This window comes from Musca domestica, unplaced genomic scaffold (assembly GCF_030504385.1).
Source record: "Musca domestica strain aabys unplaced genomic scaffold, Musca_domestica.polishedcontigs.V.1.1 12, whole genome shotgun sequence".
NCBI classification, from domain to species: domain Eukaryota; kingdom Metazoa; phylum Arthropoda; class Insecta; order Diptera; family Muscidae; genus Musca; species Musca domestica.
In genome coordinates, this window is record NW_026712155.1 from 10,011,359 (window position 1) to 10,035,910 (window position 24,552).

General features: G+C 35.1%; 1 protein-coding gene across 1 annotated transcript in view; it reads right to left on the reverse strand.

Annotated features, from left to right (window-relative positions):
* LOC101894825 (uncharacterized) overlaps positions 1-24,552 on the reverse strand; it is a 151,174-nt gene that overhangs the window by 83,614 nt on the left and 43,008 nt on the right. Inside the window, exon 3 of the mRNA XM_059132307.1 lies at positions 16,237-16,396. Within this exon, the coding sequence (XP_058988290.1) occupies positions 16,237-16,396 (160 nt within the window). The remainder of the gene's footprint in view (positions 1-16,236; positions 16,397-24,552) is intronic.

The following is a 24,552-nucleotide window of genomic DNA, read 5'->3' on the forward strand; positions in this document are numbered from 1 at the left end:
ACAATCCTCCATATCCTCAAAAGAGAGTTAAGTAGTTCACATTGCAGCATTACCTAGCTTTAGCTACTGAACCCGTTTATGTCCAAATGCATTGTTGAGAGCAAAATTTCTTGCATCGTGTCTGCCATCAGAAATTACCGGGTAATGCAATTTACGTTGTTGCATTGAAAAATGAAGGGGGAAGGGGGCAAGAGGTTGCTTTGTTTGCCAGACAGAAAATATTGGCATGCCATTGCATTTTTTTCAGCTTTTGCCATTGCCTTGGCTTGATTGCTAATTTAAGGATAATGAAGATGTTTTAATATCAAGATAGCATCCTGCTTTCTTCAGCGTTTCTTGTTTTGTACTTTTTTTCGGAAGGCGAAATTGTTGATTATATCACAGCATGGGTGGTGGAATTTGAATGGAAGAAAAAAGTTATTCAAAAAGAAATAGAATGGGGTTTTTTGATTCGATTACAAAACGTCAACCGTAAAATGTCTTCTCCACCCAGAATAGCTTCAAAAGGACTACTGTGTACAGATAACTTTTGAGAATGCTCCCATGGACGGAAGAGTTATACATGGTTCTGCTTAGACACAAAATTTTTTCAAACTAAAGTTATTCTTTTCATAGAAGTCCACTTAATCTGGCAAAAGAGGACCCATTTATTTTCTCACTGGGGATAGTTTTGTCTTTTCATAGAGGAACAGTTGGCCTTGTCACAGAAGAACAGGTGGTCTCCACATAGAGGACAACTTGAAGATTTCATAGAAGCACCACGGTCTTAAAAAAGCATAGTTGATTGTCTTTTTATAGAAGGTTGTCCTCCAATGGAAGCCCAGTTCTCATGGAAGCCCATTTGTTTCATAGAAAATCAATAAATCCTTTCATATCAGAGAAGAGCAGTTGGTCTTCTCAGAGATGACTAGCAGGTCTTCTCGTAGAAGAGCAGTTAGGTGCTTTTCTCATAGAAGAGCTTAAGGTCCTCTCATAAAAGAGCCTGAAGGTCTTCTACTAGAAGCGCCTGAAGGTCTCATAGAAGAGCCTGAAGGTCTTCTCATAGAAGAGCCTGAAGTTCTTCTCATAGAAGAGCCTTAAGGTCTTCTCATAGAAGAGCTTAAGGTCCTCTCATAAAAGAGCCTGAAGGTCTTCTACTAGAAGCGCCTGAAGGTCTCATAGAAGAGCCTGAAGGTCTTCTCATAGAAGAGCCTGAAGTTCTTCTCATAGAAGAGCCTTAAGGTCTTCTCATAGAAGAGCCTGAAGGTCTTCTCATAGAAGAGCCTGAAGGTCATCTCATAGAAAAGCTGAAGGTCTTCTCATAGAAGAGCCTGAAGGTCTTCTCATAGAAGAGCCTGAAGGTCTTCTCATAGAAGAGCCTGTAGGTCTTCTCATAGAAGAGCCTGAAGGTCTTCCCATAGAAGAGCCGGAAGGTCTTCCCATAGAAGAGCCTGAAGGTCTTCTCATAGAAGAGCGTGAAGGTCTTCTCAAAGAAGAGCCTGAAGGTCTTCTCATAGAAAAGCTGAAGGTCTTCTCATAGAAGAGCCTGAAGGTCTTCTCATAGAAGAGCCTCAAGGTCTTCTCATAGAAGAGCTGAAGGTCTTCTCATAGAAGAGCTGAAGGTCTTCTCATAGAAGAGCTGAATGTCTTCTCATAGAAGAGCTGAAGGTCTTCTCATAGAAGAGCTGAAGGTCTTCTCATAGAAGAGCCTGAAGGTCTTCTCATAGAAGAGCCTGAAGGTCTTCTCATAGAAGAGCCTGAAGGTCTTCTCATAGAAGAGCCTGAAGGTCTTCTCATAGAAGAGCCTGAAGGTCTTCTCATAGAAGAGCCTGAAGGTCTTCTCATAGAAGAGCCTGAAGGTCTTCTCATAGAAGAGCCTGAAGGTCTTCTCATAGAAGAGCCTAAAGGTCTTCTCATAGAAGAGCCTGAAGGTCTTCTCATAGAAGAGCCTGAAGGTCTTCTCATAGAAGAGCCTGAAGGTCTTCTCATAGAAGAGCCTGAAGGTCTTCTCATAGAGAGCCTGAAGGTCTTCTCATAGAAGAGCCTGAAGATCTTCTCATAGAAGAGCTGAAGTTCTTCTCATAGAAGAGCCTGAAGTTCTTCTCATAGAAGAGCCTGAAGATCTTCTCATAGAAGAGCCTGAAGGTCTTCTCATAGAAGAGCCTGAAGATCTTCTCATAGAAGAGCCTGAAGGTCTTCTCATAGAGAGCCTGAAGATCTTCTCATAGAAGAGCCTGAAGGTCTTCTCATAGAAGAGCCTGAAGGTCTTCTCATAGAAGAGCCTGAAGATCTTCTCATAGAAGAGTCTGAAGTTCTTCTCATAGAAGAGCCTGAAGATCTTCTCATAGAAGAGCCTGAAGGTCTTCTCATAGAAGAGCCTGAAGATCTTCTCATAGAAGAGCCTGAAGGTCGTCTCATAGAAGAGCTTAAGGTCTTCTCATAGAAAAGCTGAAGGTCTTCTCATAGAAGAGCCTGAAGGTCTTCTCATAGAAGAGCTGAAGGTCTTCTCATAGAAGAGCTGAAGGTCTTCTCATAGAAGAGCTGAAGGTCTTCTCATAGAAGAGCTGAAGGTCTTCTCATAGAAGAGCCTGAAGGTCTTCTCATAGAAGAGCTGAAGGTCTTCTCATAGAAGAGCCTGAAGGTCTTCTCATAGAAGAGCCTGAAGGTCTTCTCATAGAAGAGCCTGAAGGTCTTCTCATAGAAGAGCCTGAAGGTCTTCTCATAGAAGAGCCTGAAGGTCTTCTCATAGAAGAGCCTGAAGGTCTTCTCATAGAAGAGCCTGAAGGTCTTCTCATAGAAGAGCCTGAAGGTCTTCTCATAGAAGAGCCTGAAGGTCTTCTCATAGAAGAGCCTGAAGGTCTCTCATAGAAGAGCCTGAAGGTCTTCTCATAGAAGAGCCTGAAGGTCTTCTCATAGAAGAGCCTGAAGGTCTTCTCATAGAAGAGCCTGAAGGTCTTCTCATAGAAGAGCCTGAAGGTCTTCTCATAGAAGAGCCTGAAGGTCTTCTCATAGAAGAGCCTGAAGGTCTTCTCATAGAAGAGCCTGAAGGTCTTCTCATAGAAGAGCCTGAAGGTCTTCTCATAGAAGAGCCTGAAGATCTTCTCATAGAAGAGCCTGAAGTTCTTCTCATAGAAGAGCCTGAAGTTCTTCTCATAGAAGAGCCTGAAGATCTTCTCATAGAAGAGCCTGAAGGTCTTCTCATAGAAGAGCCTGAAGATCTTCTCATAGAAGAGCCTGAAGGTCTTCTCATAGAAGAGCCTGAAGATCTTCTCATAGAAGAGCCTGAAGGTCTTCTCATAGAAGAGCCTGAAGGTCTTCTCATAGAAGAGCCTGAAGATCTTCTCATAGAAGAGTCTGAAGTCTTCTCATAGAAGAGCCTGAAGATCTTCTCATAGAAGAGCCTGAAGGTCTTCTCATAGAAGAGCCTGAAGATCTTCTCATAGAAGAGCCTGAAGGTCGTCTCATAGAAGAGCTTAAGGTCTTCTACTCATAGAACAGCAAAATGTCTTCTTCTCATAGAACAGAAGAAAGTCTTCTTCTCATAGAACAGCAGAAGGTCTTCTTCTCATAGAACAGCAGAAGGTCTTCTTCTCATAGAACAGCAGAAGGTCTTCTTCTCATAGAGCATCAGAAGGTCTTCTTCTCATAGAACAGCAGAAGGTCTTCTTCTCATAGAACAGCAGAAGGTCTTCTTCTCATAGAACAGCAGAAGGTCTTCTTCTCATAGAACAGCAGAAGGTCTTCTTCTCATAGAACAGCAGAAGGTCTTCTTCTCATAGAACAACAGAAGGTCTTCTTCTCATAGGACAGCAGAAGGTTTTCTTTTCATAGAACAGCAGAAGGTCTTCTTCTCATAGGACAGCAGAAGGTTTTCTTTTCATAGAACAGCAGAAGGTCTTCTTCTCATAGAACAGCAGAAGGTCTTCTTCTCATAGAACAGCAGAAGGTCTTCTTCTCATAGAACAGCAGAAGGTCTTCTTCTCATAGAACAGAAGCTTCATAGAACAGCAGAAGGTCTTCTTCTCATAGAACAGCAGAAGGTCTTCTTCTCATAGAACAGCAGAAGGTCTTCTTCTCATAGAGCATCAGAAGGTCTTCTTCTCATAGAACAGCAGAAGGTCTTCTTCTCATAGAACAGCAGAAGGTCTTCTTCTCATAGAACAGCAGAAGGTCTTCTTCTCATAGAACAGCAGAAGGTCTTCTTCTCATAGAACAGCAGAAGGTCTTTTCCTCATAGAATAGCAGATCTATTTCGGCTAGTTTTCGAAGTAAACTTTCAAAATTCTGACACAGGCTTTTAGCTCTACTTTCATAATCTACTGAGTTTTCCTCATATTTATTGATAAAAATTTCATAAAAACTTTTTTGTTGAAATATTGACAATTTCTATATGTTTGCTTTATATTCGTTTATGCAACCGGCAACTATTATGTCTCTTAAACAGAAAACTTCTCAGAAAATAAGACATTGAGACATTATCTTCTTTTACCAGACAAAACCCGGCAAGTTCTTCCCCATTCTTCGAAGAAACATTTTAACATTTACACCCTCAAGCTATTGTTCGATTACAAGCTTTTCCTATAAATAAATATCCATATGTATGTGTGTGTCAAGGAAATTCAAAACAAACATTACATGCCACATTTGGAAAAGCCAACAACAATACCGCTAAGGAAAATAAGAGAAAATCGTAAGAAAAGCATGAAGTTTTCAGTGCTTGTGTTAATGTGTGCGAGTGTGACATTTGTAACGAGAGTCGTATTGAATTCATTTCTGCTGCTGCTTCTGCCATTGTGGTAAGCGTTGGTGTTGCAGCTGGGTTCTTGAATATTTCCATGAATATGTATTTCTCGCATCTTTGCTGATAACGGTGCTGAAAGAGTTGTTTTATGTCAAACGTTACGACGATGTTATACCGGAAATTATATCACGAAACATGTTCGAAGAAATGGATTTCATGCGAGGAGGAGAAGAGCGCGGGAGAATATGGGAAACAATGAAAATGTTAACAATTCAATATAGTTTTGGTTGTCACGGCAATGTGCTGTGGCGTTGCGGTACAAAATGTCAACTTTGCGCGTTTCATTAAAAATTTTGTTTCGTTGGTGGTATGGAACTGAAAGTAATTTTTTGTGTGGGGGTTTTTTAGATAGAGAGGGAGTTGTGGAGAGATGTTTGGGAATGGGAAAATAGATAGGTAATATAATTATGGAGGATTTTGAGAAAATGTATTCGTGGAAGCCACATTGAGAATTAATCAGGGGAGGTGTGGCGTATACGTACGATAAGTTATGTAAAACACATACATCATACGCAGCATTGTATCATGGATACCTTAATATTTACTATAAACTTCAAAGACCAACTGCCCTTTTATGCGAAGTCCAACTGCTTTTCTTTGCGAAGACCTACTGCTCTTCCGTGCGTAAATAAATAATCTTCTGGTTTTTTGGTTGTTATTTTTTAATAATTATATGTAGGTATACAGTATACTCTGAGATTCCTAGTAAAATGTTGTGCAAAATATTTCTTCTTTTGACACTTTTCCCCTAAAACGAAATGTCATTTTCAGGCCTCAATTCGAAAAAAAGTCTGAAAAAAATTGTTGAAAAAATTTGCAAATATTTTCTTGTTATTTGAAAAAATTGTTTTTTTTTTTTAATAAATTTATGATATTTTTTCACGGTATCTACTCAATAAATAAATTTCTTTTGTTCAGAGACCAACAATGAAATTCGATGTCGAATAATTCTTCCTTTGACACTTTCCCCAAAAAATGATAACCAGTGGAGGATTTAGACTCGGATTGGCAAAAAAGGCGAATATAAGTTAACGGCTCACCCTAATAAACATCAAACTAAATATGCAAACCAACTAGTAAACATTCCCATCATTATGCTGCGCAAGCAGTCCGACAAATCAACAGGAATATGACACCAGGGCAGTCATCCGCCACAAACACGCGCACTAATACCAGCGCACCGCAAGTGATGACTCAGCGTAATAACGAGCACGACCAGGCTGCAGTATAATATTAGTTTTAAGTTGAAGGAATTCATAATTGTAAATCCAACAAGAGAGGTGCATAGCACCGCAACATAAATGTTAGTAACAAAATAAAGAAACACCATAGCAGTGTGAAATAAACTTTAACTTCTAACATTAACTGGCGCCCAACAACTACAAGGATCAACACATCCTAGAACCCAACAACCACAAGGATTAAAACATCCCAACAGCCGGTACGAGAACCGTTCCTGAGTAGGAGTACGAAAAGGATGTTACGTAAGAACTAGCGGACTACCGGGATATAAGGAAAATGATCAAATTATTATTAGTAAGTTATTATAAATTTAACAAAAGTAAAAAAGAAGAAATGTTAAAATAAAATTAAACAAAATAAGGAATAACACAGAAAGTGAAAGTGTGAAATCTAATTTACAAAAAATCATATTTGTGCTAGAATACGTTTAACAAAAATAACAAAGTAAGAAGAAAGAAATGTTAGAGTAAGGTAAAACAAAAAATAAAGTGTGACATCTAAATTACAAAAAAAATCATATTTGTGCGAAATTAACAAATGTAAGAAATATGAAATGTTAGATTAAGTTAAACAAAAAAATAGAGTGTGGCATCCAAATTTAAAGAGTCATATCCGTGCTGAAATAAGTTTAAAGAAATTTTGATAATAGATTTGTGACGAGAACTAGGATTTGATGTTTCTTTTTCTCCTTTTTTTTCGAGTGGCCAATGCCGGAAGATTTAAACAACTTAATAACAAGGGTCGAAGCTATGAGTGTTTCAGGACAGACATCTTCGCCTTCTGGGGCAGCTCCCGTAAGGTTTAATCCCTTTACGGAAAGTCAGACTAATGAGGTAAAACGAATAATAAGTGAGACGGTGGCAAACCTTCTCAAACAGGGGGAGGATGTTACCGCCACTAAAGATGTCGACATAGAAGGATCTGGGGATATCTCAGAAGGAGAGAGAATACCAGACATAGTGAAGACGTTAAGGGAATTCTCGGGCAAGCCAGGAGAATTTAGTTCGTGGAGGAAAGCTGTTGATAGGATCATGAACATTTATGAGTCACAAAGGGGAACAACCAAATACTTCACAATTCTACACACTGTTAGGCATAAAATTGTTGGTGAGGCCGACACGGCTTTGGAGTCTTATCGGACCCCATTAAATTGGAAAGCGATAAGAAAGTGTTTAGTGCTTCATTTTTCAGATAAGAGAGATATTTCGACCTTAGAGTATCAAATGACCGTCCTATCTCAGGGTGGGCAAACCATAACAGATTTTTACCAGAAGGTTTACCACCATTTGTCTTTGATTCTGGACAAGATTGATTGTCTGGATATAGGGAACGAGGCTTTGGATGTATTGACCCAAACATATAGGGACAAGGCTTTGGACACCTTTATTCGAGGACTTAATGGTAATCTTCCAAGCTTAATGAGTGTTACAAACCCGACAAGTTTGCCTCAGGCTCTAAATGCCTGTTTAAAATTAGGTAATCTAGGTGTGCGTATTCAACACGCTACCGAGAAAGGATCTAGACCAAACAGGATCCCCCAAACTAACCCTCCTAGACATTTTTACCCACAGCTGACGATTGGTGATAGGAATTTTCAAGGTGACCAAAGGTACAGAGGCCCTACTCAATATCGTTATCGGAATTTCCGAAGTGGAGAACAACAATACGGAGGGCCGGCGAACTTTTCGAATCGACCTCCAGTAGTGAATAATTTTGGACACCCCCAATACGGAGGATACAGACCCCCACTTCCTCCTAAACCTGCTGTACCAATGGACGTGGATCAATCAATACAGACTAGGCAGGTAAACTATCAGAATAGGCCACAGTTGAGTAATGCTTTTAACAATGTTCAGCCTAACTTTAAGAGAAATAATTCAGGAAATATTCATCAGCCGCAAAAGCAGCAGAGAATGTTTAATGTTGAGGCCCAAATACGTGAGGATGCAGAGCCGGATGAAATGAATGGTTCTGATGAACAGGAATATGAGGTTTCCTATGACGAAGCGTACGAGGAGGACCTAGACGATCAGTTGGCAATTGTAGATGACGTTAATTTTTTAGACTAGCTTCAACGTTGCCATACCTCCCTTTCAGAATGAAAAATGGCAACGAACTTAAATTTCTTATAGACACCGGTTCGAACAAAAATTATATTAATGGCAAATTTATTAGAAACCCTCTAAAGAACCAGAAACCTTTTCATGTTAAGTCCGTAGGCGGCATAGTTAGTATAGAGACCCATAGTTTTATTGACATTTTTAATTGCGGGATCGGAAAGTTAGAATTTTACATCCTTCCTGGTCTAGAGACCTTTGATGGGATAATAGGGAATGATACCCTGAAATCTTTGAATGCAGTGATTTACACTTGGAGATCCTATCTCACAATTCTGGATGGAAAGAAATTTCCTTTGAAAGAGCTGCAAATTGATGAGATTAATAACATGAATCTACGTTTAAATCATCTAAATCCCGAAGATGAAAAAGAAGTCAGGAATATTTTGGATGACCATCCAAACCTTTTTGCAGATCCCAATAAAAAACTCACTTATTCAACAATCGTACAAGCTGAAATTAATACGAGTAGTGATAGTCCAGTTTATTCAAAATCCTATCCGTATCCAATGGCACTGAAATCCGAAATTGACAAACAGATAGAAGAACTATTAAGGGACGGGATAATTCGCCCTTCCAGGTCCGCATATAATGCTCCAGTTTGGATAGTACCAAAAAAACCAGATGCTTCAGGTGTGAAAAAATACCGCATGGTTATTGACTATAGGAAACTTAATGAGATAACTAGACCTGACAGATACCCCATACCTGAAATTACAGAAATCTTGGCTAACTTAGGCGAACAGAAATACTTTTCCACCATAGATTTAAAGAGCGGATTCCATCAGATTCCACTTAGGGAATCCGATATTGAGAAAACAGCTTTTTCCGTCAAGAATGGAAAGTTCGAGTTCACAAGACTACCATTTGGACTACGTAACGCGTCTGCAATATTCCAAAGAGCTCTAGATGATATTCTTAGAGAGCATATAGGGAAACGGTGCTACGTCTACATTGATGACATTTTGATATTTGGTAGGACTAAAAAGGAACACATTGAAAATTTGAGGATAATATTCCGCACTTTGGAAGACTCTAATCTGAAAGTTCATTTGGACAAGAGTGAATTCTTAAAGGAAGAAATTGACTTCTTAGGGTTCAATGTAAAGGAAGGAGGTTTTTCTGCAAACCCAGACAGACTTAAGGCCATAGTTAATTTCCCTCAACCCAGAACAGTTCATGACTTGCGATCGTTCCTGGGTTTGACCGGACATTATCGGAGATTCATAAGGGGCTATGCTCAAATAGCCAAACCATTAACTTCCATGATGAGAGGCGATATAGGGAAAACCCCGAGAAACCAGTCAAAAAAAATCAGTGTCAATTTGAATTCCGAACAGATTGAAAGTTTCAAACAGCTCAAGAACTGTTTGGTATCGGAGGAAGTCGTTTTGAACTATCCCGACTTTGATAAGCCCTTTGAACTCACTACTGACGCCTCGAAATACGCTTTAGGAGCAGTTTTATCTCAAGGCAATAGACCTATCACATACCTTTCTAGAACTCTCAGTAGGGCAGAAGAGGAATATGCGACAAATGAGAAAGAAATGCTGGCGATAATTTGGGCTTTAAAGGAATTGAATTGTTACTTGTATGGAGCAAGAAGCATAAAGATATTTACCGACCATCAACCTTTGACATTTGCGCTAAGCAACAAGAACACAAATGTGAAGATGAAGAAGTGGAAGGCACAGTTAGAAGAATATAATTACGAGTTAATTTATAAACCAGGTAGCACGAATGTAGTCGCGGACGCGCTATCGAGACCACCGGTGACAGATGTTAACTCCCTAACGCCCACGGTTCACAGTGCCGAGGACTCATCGGAAGACCTAATTCCTTCCGCTGAGGTGCCAATAAATACCTTCAAAAATCAGATCATTATTGAGGAATCATCAGCTTCCTCATATGAATTTAACATTGTATTTCCCTCCTACCATAGACATATCATTAAAGAAACCAGTCTAGCGGAATCAGATCTGAAAGTCATATTAAAGAGATACTTAAATCCTACAGTAGTCAACGGCATCAAGACCTCAGAGCCAGTTATGCTTATGATTCAAGCACTGTACCCTCATCACTTCAGAAACATTAAAGTACGATTCGCTCGAACAATGGTTGAAGATGTTACTGATGAGGAGAGACAAAAACAAATCATTATTGAGACTCACAACAGAGCACATAGGAATAATGCCGAGAATAGGAGACAAATTTTAGAGAGCTATTACTTCCCTTCCATGACTAGGAAAATAAAGAATGTGATCAATATCTGTAAAGTATGTAAAGAAAATAAGTATGAGCGACATCCGAACGCTCCCAAACTTAATAAGACACCTATGCCAACTTATCCTGGGCATACAATCCACATAGATATCTTCTCTACAGACAAGTTTCGAGTTTTAACCGCAATAGACAAATTTACAAAATTCGCAGTAACCAGAATGATAAATGGCAAAGGCATTGAAGACATTAGGAAACCATTGAGAGAAATAATTTTCTACTTTGGGGTCCCGAAGTCAATTGTATTTGATAACGAGCGATCTTTCAATTCTCAGACCATTCGGTTTATGTTGGAAGACGAACTTGGCATGGAAATTTTTACGGCACCGCCTTATAAGAGCGAGGTTAATGGGCAAATAGAGAGATTCCATTCGACCTTATCGGAAATTATGCGTTGCAGTAAGTGTGAGCGACCCGATTACTCTTTTGAGGAGCTATTGCAAGATAGCGTTAACAAGTACAATCACACAATACATTCGTCAATTGGAAAGAAACCCGTAGATCTATTTTTTGGACGACCGACGACCTTTGGACCAGAGGACTACGAAAGGACTCGCCTTAACAACTACGAAAGACTCTTGAGGAAACAGGAAAATGATTTGGCAAATCATAATCGTGTTAGGGAAGAACCAAAAGAATATCAAGAAGGTCAGAAAATATTTGTCAAACAGAACAAGAGATTAGGAACCAAATTATCTAAACGTTTCAAAGAAGAAGTTGTAAAGGAGAATAGGCACTCAACTGTCCTGACTCAATCAGGGAGAATAATCCATAAGAGTCATATCAGAAACTGACTTACTTATTTACCGGGTTTCAAGTTCTTAATTACAGGTTGCCTAGGGGTCACAGAAATATTGGACTACTCTCAATCAGAAGTGGTTCTTATAGAGAGTGGAATAGGAAAAATACAAACAGGGACATTCAAAATTTTGCATGTTATTAACATCAAGGAATATCATGACACTCTAGAGAGGATCAAGGACGACTTGGCCAAAGGAATTCCAGACAACCACCCACTACTCCCCTTCCTACATAATGACATCACTACCCTATCTCACCTTATAAATCGGCTAATGCCTGAAGAGAGATCTAAAAGATCTCTTGATGAGATTGGAACGGCGTGGAAATGGCTGGCAGGTAGTCCAGACCATGATGACCTTATGCTTTTGAAAAACAAAATCAATGAGTTAACAGACAACAGCAATAACCAGTTAATAATCAACAGAGATCTAATAGAAAGAATGCAGGAGATAACGAATGCGACAAATAGTATTTCAAAAATTTTAAAGACTAGTGAGGACTTCCGTAATACCCTCATATTGCAGGCAAAGTACAAAGTTGAAATTTTAAAGGAGGAAATAACGAATATTAATTCGGCCATTCATTTAACAAAATCCAACATTGTAAACACATTTATTTTATCGGAAATAGAAATTAGAAAAATAGAAGAAATATTTAATCAAGATGAAATCCCGTTTCAAAACATTGAACAAGCTTTAAATTTCGCACGAATAAAAATTGTAAACAATAGTACTAATATAATTTACATTATAAGCATTCCCAAAACTGTAAAAGAAATTTGTAATGTCATAACCATAAGACCTGTAAAAAATCAAAATACTGTTTTAAATCTTGATTATAAGAAAATTGTAAAATGTGAAAGAGCAACATTTGGAATTAAAAGTCCTTGTCAAAAAATAAATGGTATTGAATTATGTCTAGAATCTAATGTAGCCAATATAACAAACAATACATGTATTCCTAAATTAGTAACTAATAGCCCACATAATTGTTCAATAGTAAATGCAGATCACATTAATAATTTAGAGGAAATAGAACCTGGATTAATTTGATAAATAACATAAAAGAAAATATTGTCATAAATGGAAACGAAAAAAATGTAACAGGAACTTATTTAATAAGATTTAGTAATTCTACAATTAGGATAGGCAACAAAAATTTCACCGTCGAAGAAGCTGCTTACTCCAAACCGTTGCCTGCGCTACTAAAACACTCAGCTAGAAACAACTACACCGAAGAAATACTATCTCTACAACTACTAAAAACGTTGCACGTGAAAAGTAATAAAAGAATCGAGCGTCTAAATACTGAATTCAAGACCAGTTTATGTTTTAACATCAGTCTCATATTAGCATTGGTCATCCTCCTGATGGCAGTAAAAATGAGGCAAAGGCGCAAAACTAGTATGAAAATTATAAAAATGACCCCACATGAAGGAATGTCTAGACCTCAAATAGAAATGACTGTGTCAGAAAGCCAATTGGCAGCCGGCACAACAGAATCTGTTATCAAAACAAAACAACTAGCAAACCACAATATTAACTTGAATCAACGCGGCAGTCTTTATAATCTGCCATATTTCTAAACACATCAATCGAGACGCTTGATAATTCGAGAGGGAGGAGTTAACGGCTCACCCTAATAAACATCAAACTAAATATGCAAACCAACTAGTAAACATTCCATCATTATGCTGCGCAAGCAGTCCGACAAATCAACAGGAATATGACACCAGGGCAGTCATCCGCCACAAACACGCGCACTAATACCAGCGCACCGCAAGTGATGACTCAGCGTAATAACGAGCACGACCAGGCTGCAGTATAATATTAGTTTTAAGTTGAAGGAATTCATAATTGTAAATCCAACAAGAGAGGTGCATAGCACCGCAACATAAATGTTAGTAACAAAATAAAGAAACACCATAGCAGTGTGAAATAAACTTTAACTTCTAACATTAACTTATATAATTTTCACTTGTAGTACAAAAATTTCGAATGTACCTTTCATAAAAACTATTGTATCTAGATGTACGATTTATTCTGAGATTTATAGTGAAATCTTATGTAGAATATTTTTTCTTTTGACACCTTGTGCCTAAAACGAAATTTTGTATTATTTTCAGGCCTCAACTCAAAAAGAGTCAGAAAAATCTGTTGAAAAAAAGTAACAAATATTTCCTTTGTTTTTTTTTTTTTTGAAACTTTGAGGCAAATATTTTTTTTTTTTTTTTTGATATTCAGTGGAAATAGAGGTTACTTTTCCCTGGTGACTTATATTAATATTTGATGAGGAATAATTTTGTCTTCAATGCCATTGTTCTAAAATGATGCTTTGTTGGAGATTTTTGCATAAATTCACAAAGAGTGCGGATTTATGCCAAAAATTGCTTTTTTTGAGGACATTGATGAAAATATTTTTGACATACAGTGGAAATAGAGATTTCGTTACTTCGGTGATTTATAGTGAAATTTAATGTAGAAAAATGTTGTCCTTAATGCATTTCTTCTAAAATGATGCGTTGTTAGAGATTTTTCCACCAACTCACAAAGAGTATGGCTTATCCCTAAAAGGTGTTTTTTCCGGTAACATTGATACATATATGTATATATCTATATATATATATATATATATATATATATATTATATATATATATATATATATATATATATATATATATAATTTTTTTTTTTTTTTTTTTTTTTTTTTTGATTTACAGTGGAAATGGAGATTTCTTTTCAATGCTGAATTGTGGTGAAATTCCATGAAGCATTTTTTTTTTGCCATTGATGACATTCTTCTAAAATGATGCTTTGTTGGAGATTTTTGTACCAATTCAGAAAAAGTGAAACTGTAACCCCAAGTTATATGTATTCCTGACGTTTAAGAAAATTGTAGACTGTTGATGCATTCTAGGACCTATGGTAGAATTCTAAGAGAAATAAATTTGGTAGAATTTTTTACTTGCTACGATTCCGTTTATCGGAAGTTTTTGCCCATATATTAAAAAATACCCAATTATCGACTTGAGTGCCAACATTTTCAACCAAAAATAATTCTCGAGTTTTTGCTGCAATACCCAGGAAAAATGGAGATTTATTTCTTCGGTGACTATAGTAAAAATTGATGAAGAAAATTTCGGTCTTTGACGTCATCCTTCTAAAATTATGCTTTGTTGGAGATTTTTGCCTAAATTCACACAAACTACGGTTTTAACCCTTAAATGTGTGTTCAGATAGTTTGTAGACTTTCGATGTCTTCTAAAACCTATTGTAGAATTTTATGGCAAATAATTTTGTAGAATATTTTGACTCGCTACTGTTCCGTTTAAAGGACGTTTTTAACCATATTTTCAAGAAAGGACCAATAAGACCCCTCAGAACATTATATGACTCGAATTTTTATCTGATATATTGCCGAAAAAAACTATATACCAAAAATACATGGATTCCGAGGAATCTTTATCCGAAAATTTCCAAAAATATTTGGAAAGAGATTGTGGGGATGGGGGGGGGACGGTAAACAAACGCCTATGAGCGAAAATTGTCTCTGCAGGTCTACGTCTTTGTATGGCTCCCATATAACGGTACATCCAGAAATTCGGTATTTTAATGGTTTATCGACTGTATTCAACGAAATTGTTTCAAATTTAGTTTTTCAAATTCGTAATGGATACTACAGCCTATGACAGAAAATTGTCTGCGCAGGTCCACGTCTTCGTATAGCCCCCATATAACTGTACCTCCCGATATTCGGTATTTTGATGATTTTAGCGACATTACTCACCGGATTTGTTTCAAATTTGGTATTTGAAGATAGTAATGGATACTACAGCCTATGACAGAAAATTGTCGGTGCAGGTTCAGGTCTTCGTATAGCTCCCATATAATGGCACCTCCCGTTACTCGTTATTTTGATGATTTTAGCGACATTATTCACCGGAATTGTTTCAGTACTGGATACTACAGCCTATGACAGAAAATTGTCTGTACAGGTCAACGTTTTGGTATATCATCCATATAATGTTGTAGCTTCCTATATTCGGTATTGCGATGATTTTAGCTAAATTGTTCACCGTATATTTTTTTAAGATTTGCATTTGAATATTGTATTGCCTGCGCAGGTCCACGTCGTCTTATAGACCCATATATAACGGCTAAATTTGGTATTTTTCAGATTTGAACAGAATTTTTAAGGGTTTTTTTTTTGTTTTTTGAAACTTGCCAAATCCGTTGCAAATGGTGGAGGGTACTCAAAGTTCGTCCCGGTCGAATTTACAGCTTTTTTACTTTTTTTCTTTTTTACTTTCACAATCTGCTGGATTATCCCCAAATTTTGGAAAGCAAGGTTGGCACTAGAAAATATCAAAGTGTCGTTTACCTCAAGCAATCACTTCGCCGGGAATGGGCTAAAATACCGCAGAGCAACATTCGGACAGCGTTTGAAGGTTTCATTGGCCATAATTCGTGTCAATGGTGAGAAATTCGAACAAATTTAAACTTATTCTATCATTTGATAATATTTCCACCTATTTTGAACAGTTCGAACAAATCTATAATTATTCTAAAATTTGATGCTACTTCCGACATTTTTTGCTTTCATTCAAAAAATGCATTTTGTTATCTCACCCTGTATAACGGCTACAGTAGGTATTTTCGAGATTTTAACAGCATTTTTTTTTTTTTTTGAAAATTTCCAATTCGTAGCAAATGATGGATGATATTCAAAGATCGGCCCGGCCGAACATACAGCTTTTTTAATTTTTTACAATCTGCTACATTACCCCCAGATTCTTGGAACCCATTTCAAATTGTAAAAATAAATTGAATGCCTCTATGGGCTTTGGCTATAAGTATGCGGAAATATTGGTAAAGACCCATAACCTCATTACCGGAAATGGAAATTTCTCTAAAAGTTGGATGTCGAACATGTATGCCCTCAATGTATTTACATCATTTTTTTTTTTTTGTTTCTCAAACCAATTCAAAATTTCTTAAATTTCTGTCAATACTTACACATGACTTTAAGCTCCACAACATTGCTGTCGCCATCGCCCTCCACATTGGAGGCAGTGCAGGTGTAATTGCCCGCCTGGTGCCGTGTTACGCCCTGCAGAGCCAAATCACCGCTGCTGACTATGACACCGGCCCGTTGATTGTGTTGGATGATTTGATTCTGAAAGAGAAGGAAGAAGATGTTGAAAAAAAAACCTAAGAGGAGTGACTAAATAAACACCACACACACACACACAAAGAAGAAGGAGGAGGAGGATGGTGACGGCGCTGATGAAGACACAAATTAGCAAAAGTTGCAAATTCGCACAAACACATGTAGCGCCTCTCAACTCCAGGCTTTGTTAAGTTGTATCAAACTAAAGAAATGCACACACACACACATGCACACACACATGAAAATAAGTTTCCCAAAGAAACATCATCAGAATTGTGTTTTCTTCGCGTTTTTTTTTTCTCTCTCTCTTTGCTGCTCAATAATAATGGCAACAACGCCATTGCGTGTGTGCTTTCTGTTTAACAACGCTAATGAGTATTTGACTGAAAGAAACAACAACAAAAAAAACACAAAAACAACAACAGAAAAGAAAATGAAACTTCGACAACGTGTTGTTTGTTTGATCTTTTCAAAAAGTCTTCATCTATGTCTTATGCTTCGCTTTGTGGCACAAGTTTGTCCGTAGCATATAGCACACCAGCATTGAACGAGAGAGTTGTGCTTCAGAGAATTTTTATGTTTTCTTGTCATGTCCTTGTCTACTATTATCATTATTGTTTTCCATTATGTTGCTGGTGCTGCTGTTGATTCGCTAATTCTCCAGCATTCCAGCCAAAGCTAACAAAGGAATAGTGTTTGTCTTTAGCCTTTGCAGCTAAAAAACCCACCGAAATTATATTCAGTCGCTCTCTTCTCTCTCTCTCTCCCCTCTCGCTTTTGCCATTTAAGTTCGAAATTGTTGTTCAGCTGTAATTGCCGCACCATACCGACAACAACAACAAATAGAAAAGAGACAAGAAAAGAGTTGATAATAAGGCGTTAGATTTCCTTTGATTTGGCTGCTTTGCTTTCGCTAAGGCGTCATTTCTAATTTCCAAACATAAAGAGGAGCAAATTGTTTTGTGAAATGGATTGTCGTCGTCTTTTTAGCCGAAAATTGTTCAAATCCAACCAACACACCAAAGAGTGAAATGAGGGTTTCGTTTTTGGTTTTTGTTGCCGCTAAATTACCAGAAATTATGCTCAAATGAAAATTGAACAGAAATTGTTTCAAAGAATAATTTAGATGATTGCCATAGGCAGGTTTATGCACATGCTTAGATAAGGGGTAAAATTGCAAGGTGGGGCAGGTATTTTTTGTGACAATTGTTTCAAAAAGCCAGTTTTTTCAAAGGAGATCTTCATGTCAAGGTAGGTATGGGTGAGGGAGGAGAGGAATAGGGGGAAGTGGGAGAGAAATAACCCATTTACAATTTTTATTGCTATTTAATATTTGTCAAAGGACAAACAGACAAATCTTGGAAATCTATCGAAAAACAGTGCCTCAAATGGGGTCATAAAAATCTTCAAAGGTCTAGTTTTAATAATTTTTTTAAAGGACAAACAGATCTTTCCTTTTGATTTTTTAATGCATTTTTAAGAAAAAACTGAGTTTCAGAAGGGATTACAAAAAAAAAGATCTTTAAAAGTCGTTCAGGATAACAAACGTAGACTTTTAATATTTAAGGACTACAAATGATTTAAACATTTTTTTTCAATGGACTTAAAGGACTCCAAAGCTGGATTTATTAAAAATTATTTTACAAAGGACTTTCAGGACTTACAAATAATACTATTCGAAGGACTATCATTAATTGGATTTTTCAAATGATAATTTTCGAAGAACTTATAGGATATATGTTTTTCAAATGACTTTCAAGGCTACACACGTGGATTTCTCAAACAATATTGGTACGCTCTCTCAGGACGTGGATTTTCCGAAAAATATTTTTTGAAGGAATCTCAGGACGTGGATTTTTCAAATATAAGTTTTTAAACGACTACGTGAACTTTCAGGACTACAAACGTGGATACTTCTAATAATATTTTTCGAAGGGCTTTCAGGACTGCAAACGTGAAGTTTTCTAATGATATTTTTCAAAGGACTTTCCGTACTACAAACGTGGATTTTCCAATATTTTTGAAGGACTTTCAGGACTACAAACGGGGATTTTTCTAATAATATTTTTTGAAGGACTTTCAGGACTTCAAACGTGAACTTTTTTTAATAAAAATTTTCAAAGGACTTTCAGGACTCCAAACGTGAATTTTTTTTAATAAAAATTTTCAAAGGACTTTCAGGACTACAAACGTGGATTTTTCAAATAATATTTTTCGAAGGACCTTCAGTACTACAAACATGGATTTTTCAAATAATATTTTTCGAAGGACCTTCAGTACTACAAACATGGATTTTTCAAATAATTTTTTTCGAAAGAATTATAGGACTTGGATTTTAAAAATAGTATTTTTCAAGAACTTTTAAGACTTGGATTTTTCAAAAAATATTTTTCGAGGACTTCCAAGACTTGCATTTTTCAAATAATATTTTTTCGATTTTTTTAAGGGACTTTCAAGACGTGGATTTTAAAAATAATATTTTTCAAGAAATTTTAGAGCTTGTATTTTTCAAAAAAATCTTTTTCAAGGACTTTCAAGACTTGTATTTTGCAAATAATATTTTTTCGTATTTTTTAAGGGACTTTCAAGACGTGGATTTTTCAAATAATATTTTTTCGGATTTTTTTAAGAGACTTTCAAGACGTGGATTTTTTAAATAATATACTTTCGTTTTTTTTTGAGGGGCTAATAATTTTTAAAGGACTTTCAGGACTAAAAGCTTTGATTATTCAAATAATATTTTTCGAAAGAAATATAGGACTTGGACTTTAAAAATTATATTTTTTCAAGAAATTTTAAGGGGTGGATTTTTCAACAAATATTTATTTTTAAGGGACTTTCAAGACGTGTATTTTTAAAATACAATTTTTTCGGATTTTTTACGGGACTTTCAAGATGTCGATTTTCGTTTAATAATTTTCTAAGGAATTTCAGGACGTGTGTTTTTAAAATAACAATTTTCAGGAAGGTCGTTTTTAAAATAACAAATTTGTTCAAATAATAATTTTTGAAAGACATCCATGACCCGGATTTTTTTCAAATAATGCTTTTTTAACGGACATTAATTTTTCAAATAATAATTTTTAAAGGACTTTCAATGGGTGATTTTTTGAACAATGTTTTTGAGGACTTTCAGAATATGCAGTTTTCAAAGAACATTTTTTCAAAAGACTTTCAGAACATGAATTTTTCCAATAATATTTTTTCAAGGACTTTCAAGGCGTGGATTTTTCCAAAAAATATTTTTTCAAGGACTTCCCGAACCTGGACTTTTCAAATAATATTTTTTTAAAGGACATGGATTTTTTGAATAATATTTTTTTAAGGACTTTCAAGGCGTGGATTTTCCCAAAAAAATATTTTTTCAAGGACTTCCAGGACGTGGATTTTTATATACAATATTTTTTCAAGGACTTCCACGACGTAGACTTTTCAAAGACTATTATTTCGAGGACTTCCAGGACGTGAATTTTTTAGAGAATAATTTTGGAGCACGTGGATTTTTTATACAATATTTTTTCAAGGACTTCCAGGACATGAATTTTTCGAAAAATATTTTTTTGAGGACTTCCAGGACATGAATTTTTTAGAGAAAAATTTTGGAGGACGTGGATTTTTTATACAATATTTTTTTAAGGACTTCCACGACATATATTTTTCAAATATTTTTTTTTCAAAAGACTTTCAGGAAATGGTTTTTTCGAATCATATTTTTCCAAGGACTTCCAAGACGTGGATTTTTTAAATATTTTTTTTTTCGACTAACATTTTTTCACTGGACTTTCAGAACATGATTTTTTGCAACCAAAGTAGAAATAGAATTCATTTTTCTATTGAGATTGAGATCGTAAAGAAATTATTTGGCCCAAGAACGAACCCCATTGAAATTGATAAAGTCGATTCAAATGTAGATATAGGTCCCATATATATCTTCGATCGTCTAAATTAGATGGAATTTTTTTTTTTTTTTTTTTTTTTTTTTTTTTTTTTTTTTTTTGAAGAAGGACCGTCCTGGTTTTCTGAACTACTACTTTTAAGGTTCAAATATCTAACCATGCTTAGATAATTTCTTTTAGTAATAAATTCCACTATATGTGTAAAGGAACTTGGAAAGTTCCTTTTGAATGTTTTTTAGAAGGACTTTCTCTCAGTTTATATATTTAGAAACAATATCCAAAAATACAATTTGTTATAGAAAACCTTTAAATATTTTTAATTTTTTTAAAGAAACATCATTCCCAATTTCGCATATCTTTTGAAAAAATTAGCCCTAAATTCTTGGATTTTTTAAGTTTATATATTTAGAAACAACATCCAAAAATACTATTTTTAAAGACAACCTTTGAATAATTTTAATAAAATTTTTTAAAGAAACATCATTCATTACATCATTTTTTGAAAAATATTTTCCTCAATCCTTTGAAACCAATACATGGACATTTAGGGGTTCTCCACACTGTGGAGAGTTTTTTCCTGGTCAGAAATTTTGTAACACCTCTCCAAATCTTAAGTAGTAAATCGACGATCTGATATGTGCGTCCATTCGGCCGTCCATGGCACTAATATAAGCCCATAATTTTACGAGATCTTTGAAAAAAAAATGAACAAAAAAATAATTTTTTCTCGATATTGCAGTTGATACAGGTGTAACAATTATGGAATTATCTCAACGAAAATCTGCAAATGCGTTGACTTAAGTTTAGAGATTAATTTAGATTTAATATCGAAAATCGCATTCCACTGAAAAAATTAAGTCTTAATATCAAAACCTGAGCCTTTTATGTTCCTTGGCAAGAATTACCATAAAATATTAACCGATATTAATAATAAGTGGCTTATATTTACTGATTAAGTTATAAAATCCTAGTCCTAATGCTGTCAATTAACCCAAGTGTCTTAAGATACCAATCCCTATATCCTAGGAAATATTCATTTATTTATACTAATTTCCAGCAGTAAATCAATGTGTTTGATTTTCATTAATTGACTCTACCACATATATTTGAGGTTACAGGGTTTGCATTTGGGATGCCACAATTCGACAAAATACACAAACATATTTCTAGGAAGTTAGTTCAAATCGAAAATGATGTTCTATTTCAATTAAACCAGACCAAAAGTATTTAATTGCCAACAAAGCCAAGAAATTAATAACAAATAATTTGTAAAATACACACGCACGCACGTACACACAGACATTATTGGACAAATAAGCAAATTGTAACACCAATTGCCGTCAAAGATAAAAAGGCAAGGAGCAAAACTCGTACATTTTCTGTCCGGGTAGGATTAGTTTTTCAAAATAATCCTTGTGACCTATGTTTTAGGAAATTAAGCAGAAATGTTGTTGGTCATTTGGTTTATGACCTCGGCATTGTGATGACAATAGATTGCACACAAACAACCTTACACACACACATGATGTGTATTTTACTGAAGGAAAACCACACAGACATGCTCACACATACAGAGAGAGATTTGAATGTCCTTTGTCATTATTTATTATATAATAAAAATCCAAAACCAAAAAAGCCCACAAATAAATTGAAACAATATTAATTAGTAGCTGTAGTAGTTATTTACCAAAACATACCGACATACACTCAAACATGCATACATGTCTGCACACACACACACACACATGAGGTCTGTGTGGAGAAAAAGCTGTCAGTAAATAAAAACAAAAAAATATTACCTAGGATGCTCTGCAGATGGCTTGGTCATTGGGACATGGACGATTACAAATTAAAGAAATTAAGGACAAATTTGTCTAACAACCCCAAAAAACAACAGCAGTGACTAAACCAACTATTCGCATAAAATCATCAGGCATGTCAACCGCACTAGCAACAAAAACATTCAACTCCATTAGGCCGGGCTTATGGGCCAGCCAGGCAGCCAGCCAACCAGCCTGCCTGCCAAACATTGACGAGAAACTAAAAGTTGGTCAGCACACATGAAATTTTCTGAAATGAAAAACGTGATGACATATCAGAAAAAGTGTCAGAAAAAATAGTCAACACCAAGAATTGGAACGAATGTCACAACAAATACTAATGACAATGCGAATACGAATACGACTGGCAACACATACAGGCGACAGACAGACAGACAGTCGTGTGATCATAATGACGTTGAAACATTTCGAAAAGTAACAAACATGACGAGCATTTCAACTTAAATACACAACTTATTTACCAACTTACACACAACCACACACACACACACCCACCCACCCACACGCATACAATTATAAATGTATTAGTGTGTGACCAAAGGATGCGCTGGCTATAGAAAATGAGTGGTGGAAATTCTTACAAATACCAACACAATGAGAGAAAAGTCTAGAATAACGATATCAAAAAATAAATAAATAAATAATACATAAATAATAATAATAATAATAATAATAATAATAATAATAGTAATAATAATAATAATAATAATAATAATAATAATAATAATAATAATAATAATAATAAATAAATTTTTATATCTTATATCTTTAAATATATACTTGAAAAAAAATTGCCTATAACTTATCCTTGATTTTTTTTAAGAAAACTGCAATATTTTGCACTTGAAAACATTCACAGCAATTGGTGCTAGAAAATTTATTTAAGAAATTCCTTAGTCCTTCCAAAATGTATTTAAGAAATTCCTTGCCAAAAATGTATATAAGAAAATCCTTAGTCCTTCCAAAAAATTATTTAAGAATATCCTAAGTCCCTCCAAAAATGTATTTAAGAAATTCCTTGAACCTTCGTCCTTTCAAAATTTTTATTAAAAAAAACACGCTTGGTCCTTCTTCCTTTCAAAATTTTTATTTTAAAAAATTCACGCTTTGTCCTTTCAAAATTTTTATTTTAAAAAAATCCACGCTTAGTCCTTCGTCCTTTCAACATTTTTATTTTAAAAAAATCCACGCTTAGTCATTTGTTCTTTCAGAATTTTTATTTTAAGAAATCCACGCTTAGTCCTTTGTTTTTTCAAAATTTTTATTTTAAAAAAATCTACGCTTTGTCCTTTCAAAATTTTTATTTTAAAAAATCCACGCTTAGTACTTCTTCCTTTCAAAATTTTTATTTTAAAAAATCCACGCTTAGTACTTCTTCCTTTCAAAAATTTTTATTTAAAAAAATCCACGCTTTGTCCTTTCAAAATTTTTATTTTAAAAAATCCACGCTTGGTCCTTTCAAAATTTTTATTTTAAAAAATCCACGCTTTGTCCTTTCAAAATTTTTACTTTAAAAAATTCACGCTTAGTCCTTTCAAAAATTTTATTTAAAAAAAACCCACGTTTGGTCCTTTCAAAATTTTTATTTTAAAAAATCCACGCTTTGTCCTCTCAAAATTTTTATTTAAAAAAGGCACGCCTTGTCCTTTCAAAATTTTTATTTTAAAAAATCGACGCTTTGTCCTTCCAAAAATATTATTTAAAAAAAATCCACGCTTTGTCCTTCCAAAAATATTATTTAAAAAAAATCCACGATTTGTCCTTCCAAAAATATTATTTTAAAAAATCCAAGCTTTGTCCATCCAAAAATATTATTTAAAAAATCCACGCTTGGTCCTTCGTCCTTCCAAAAATATTTTTTTAAAAAATCCAGACGTTGTCTTTCAGAAAGTATTATTTTTAAAAATCTCAACTTAGTCCTTCTAAAAATATTTTAAAAAATCCACGTTTGGTACTGTCAATAGTCCTTTCTAAAATATTTAAAGAAACACGCTAAGAACTATCAATAATCCTTCCAAAAATACTTAAAAATCCACCCTTAAAGCTAATAATAGCCCTCCAACAAACCTACAACACAGTCCATCCAAAAATATTTAAAACAAGTTAAAAAGCAGTATGTTCGACCGGGCCAAACTTTGAATACCCTCCACCATTTGGAACGAATTTGAAAATAAAATCCTTAAAAAATTCTGTTAAAATTTTAAAAATACCGAAAATATACCAATATAACGGTGTCTGTACGACGTTGACCTACATGGGCATTGTTTGTCATAAGTCATTACCATATTCACCATATATATATATATATATATACTTTGTGGGGTCTACAATGTATATTTCGAGGTGTTACAAACGGAATGACAAACTTAGTATACCCTCCATACTATGGTGGAGAGTATAAAAATCCACACATAGAGCTATCAAT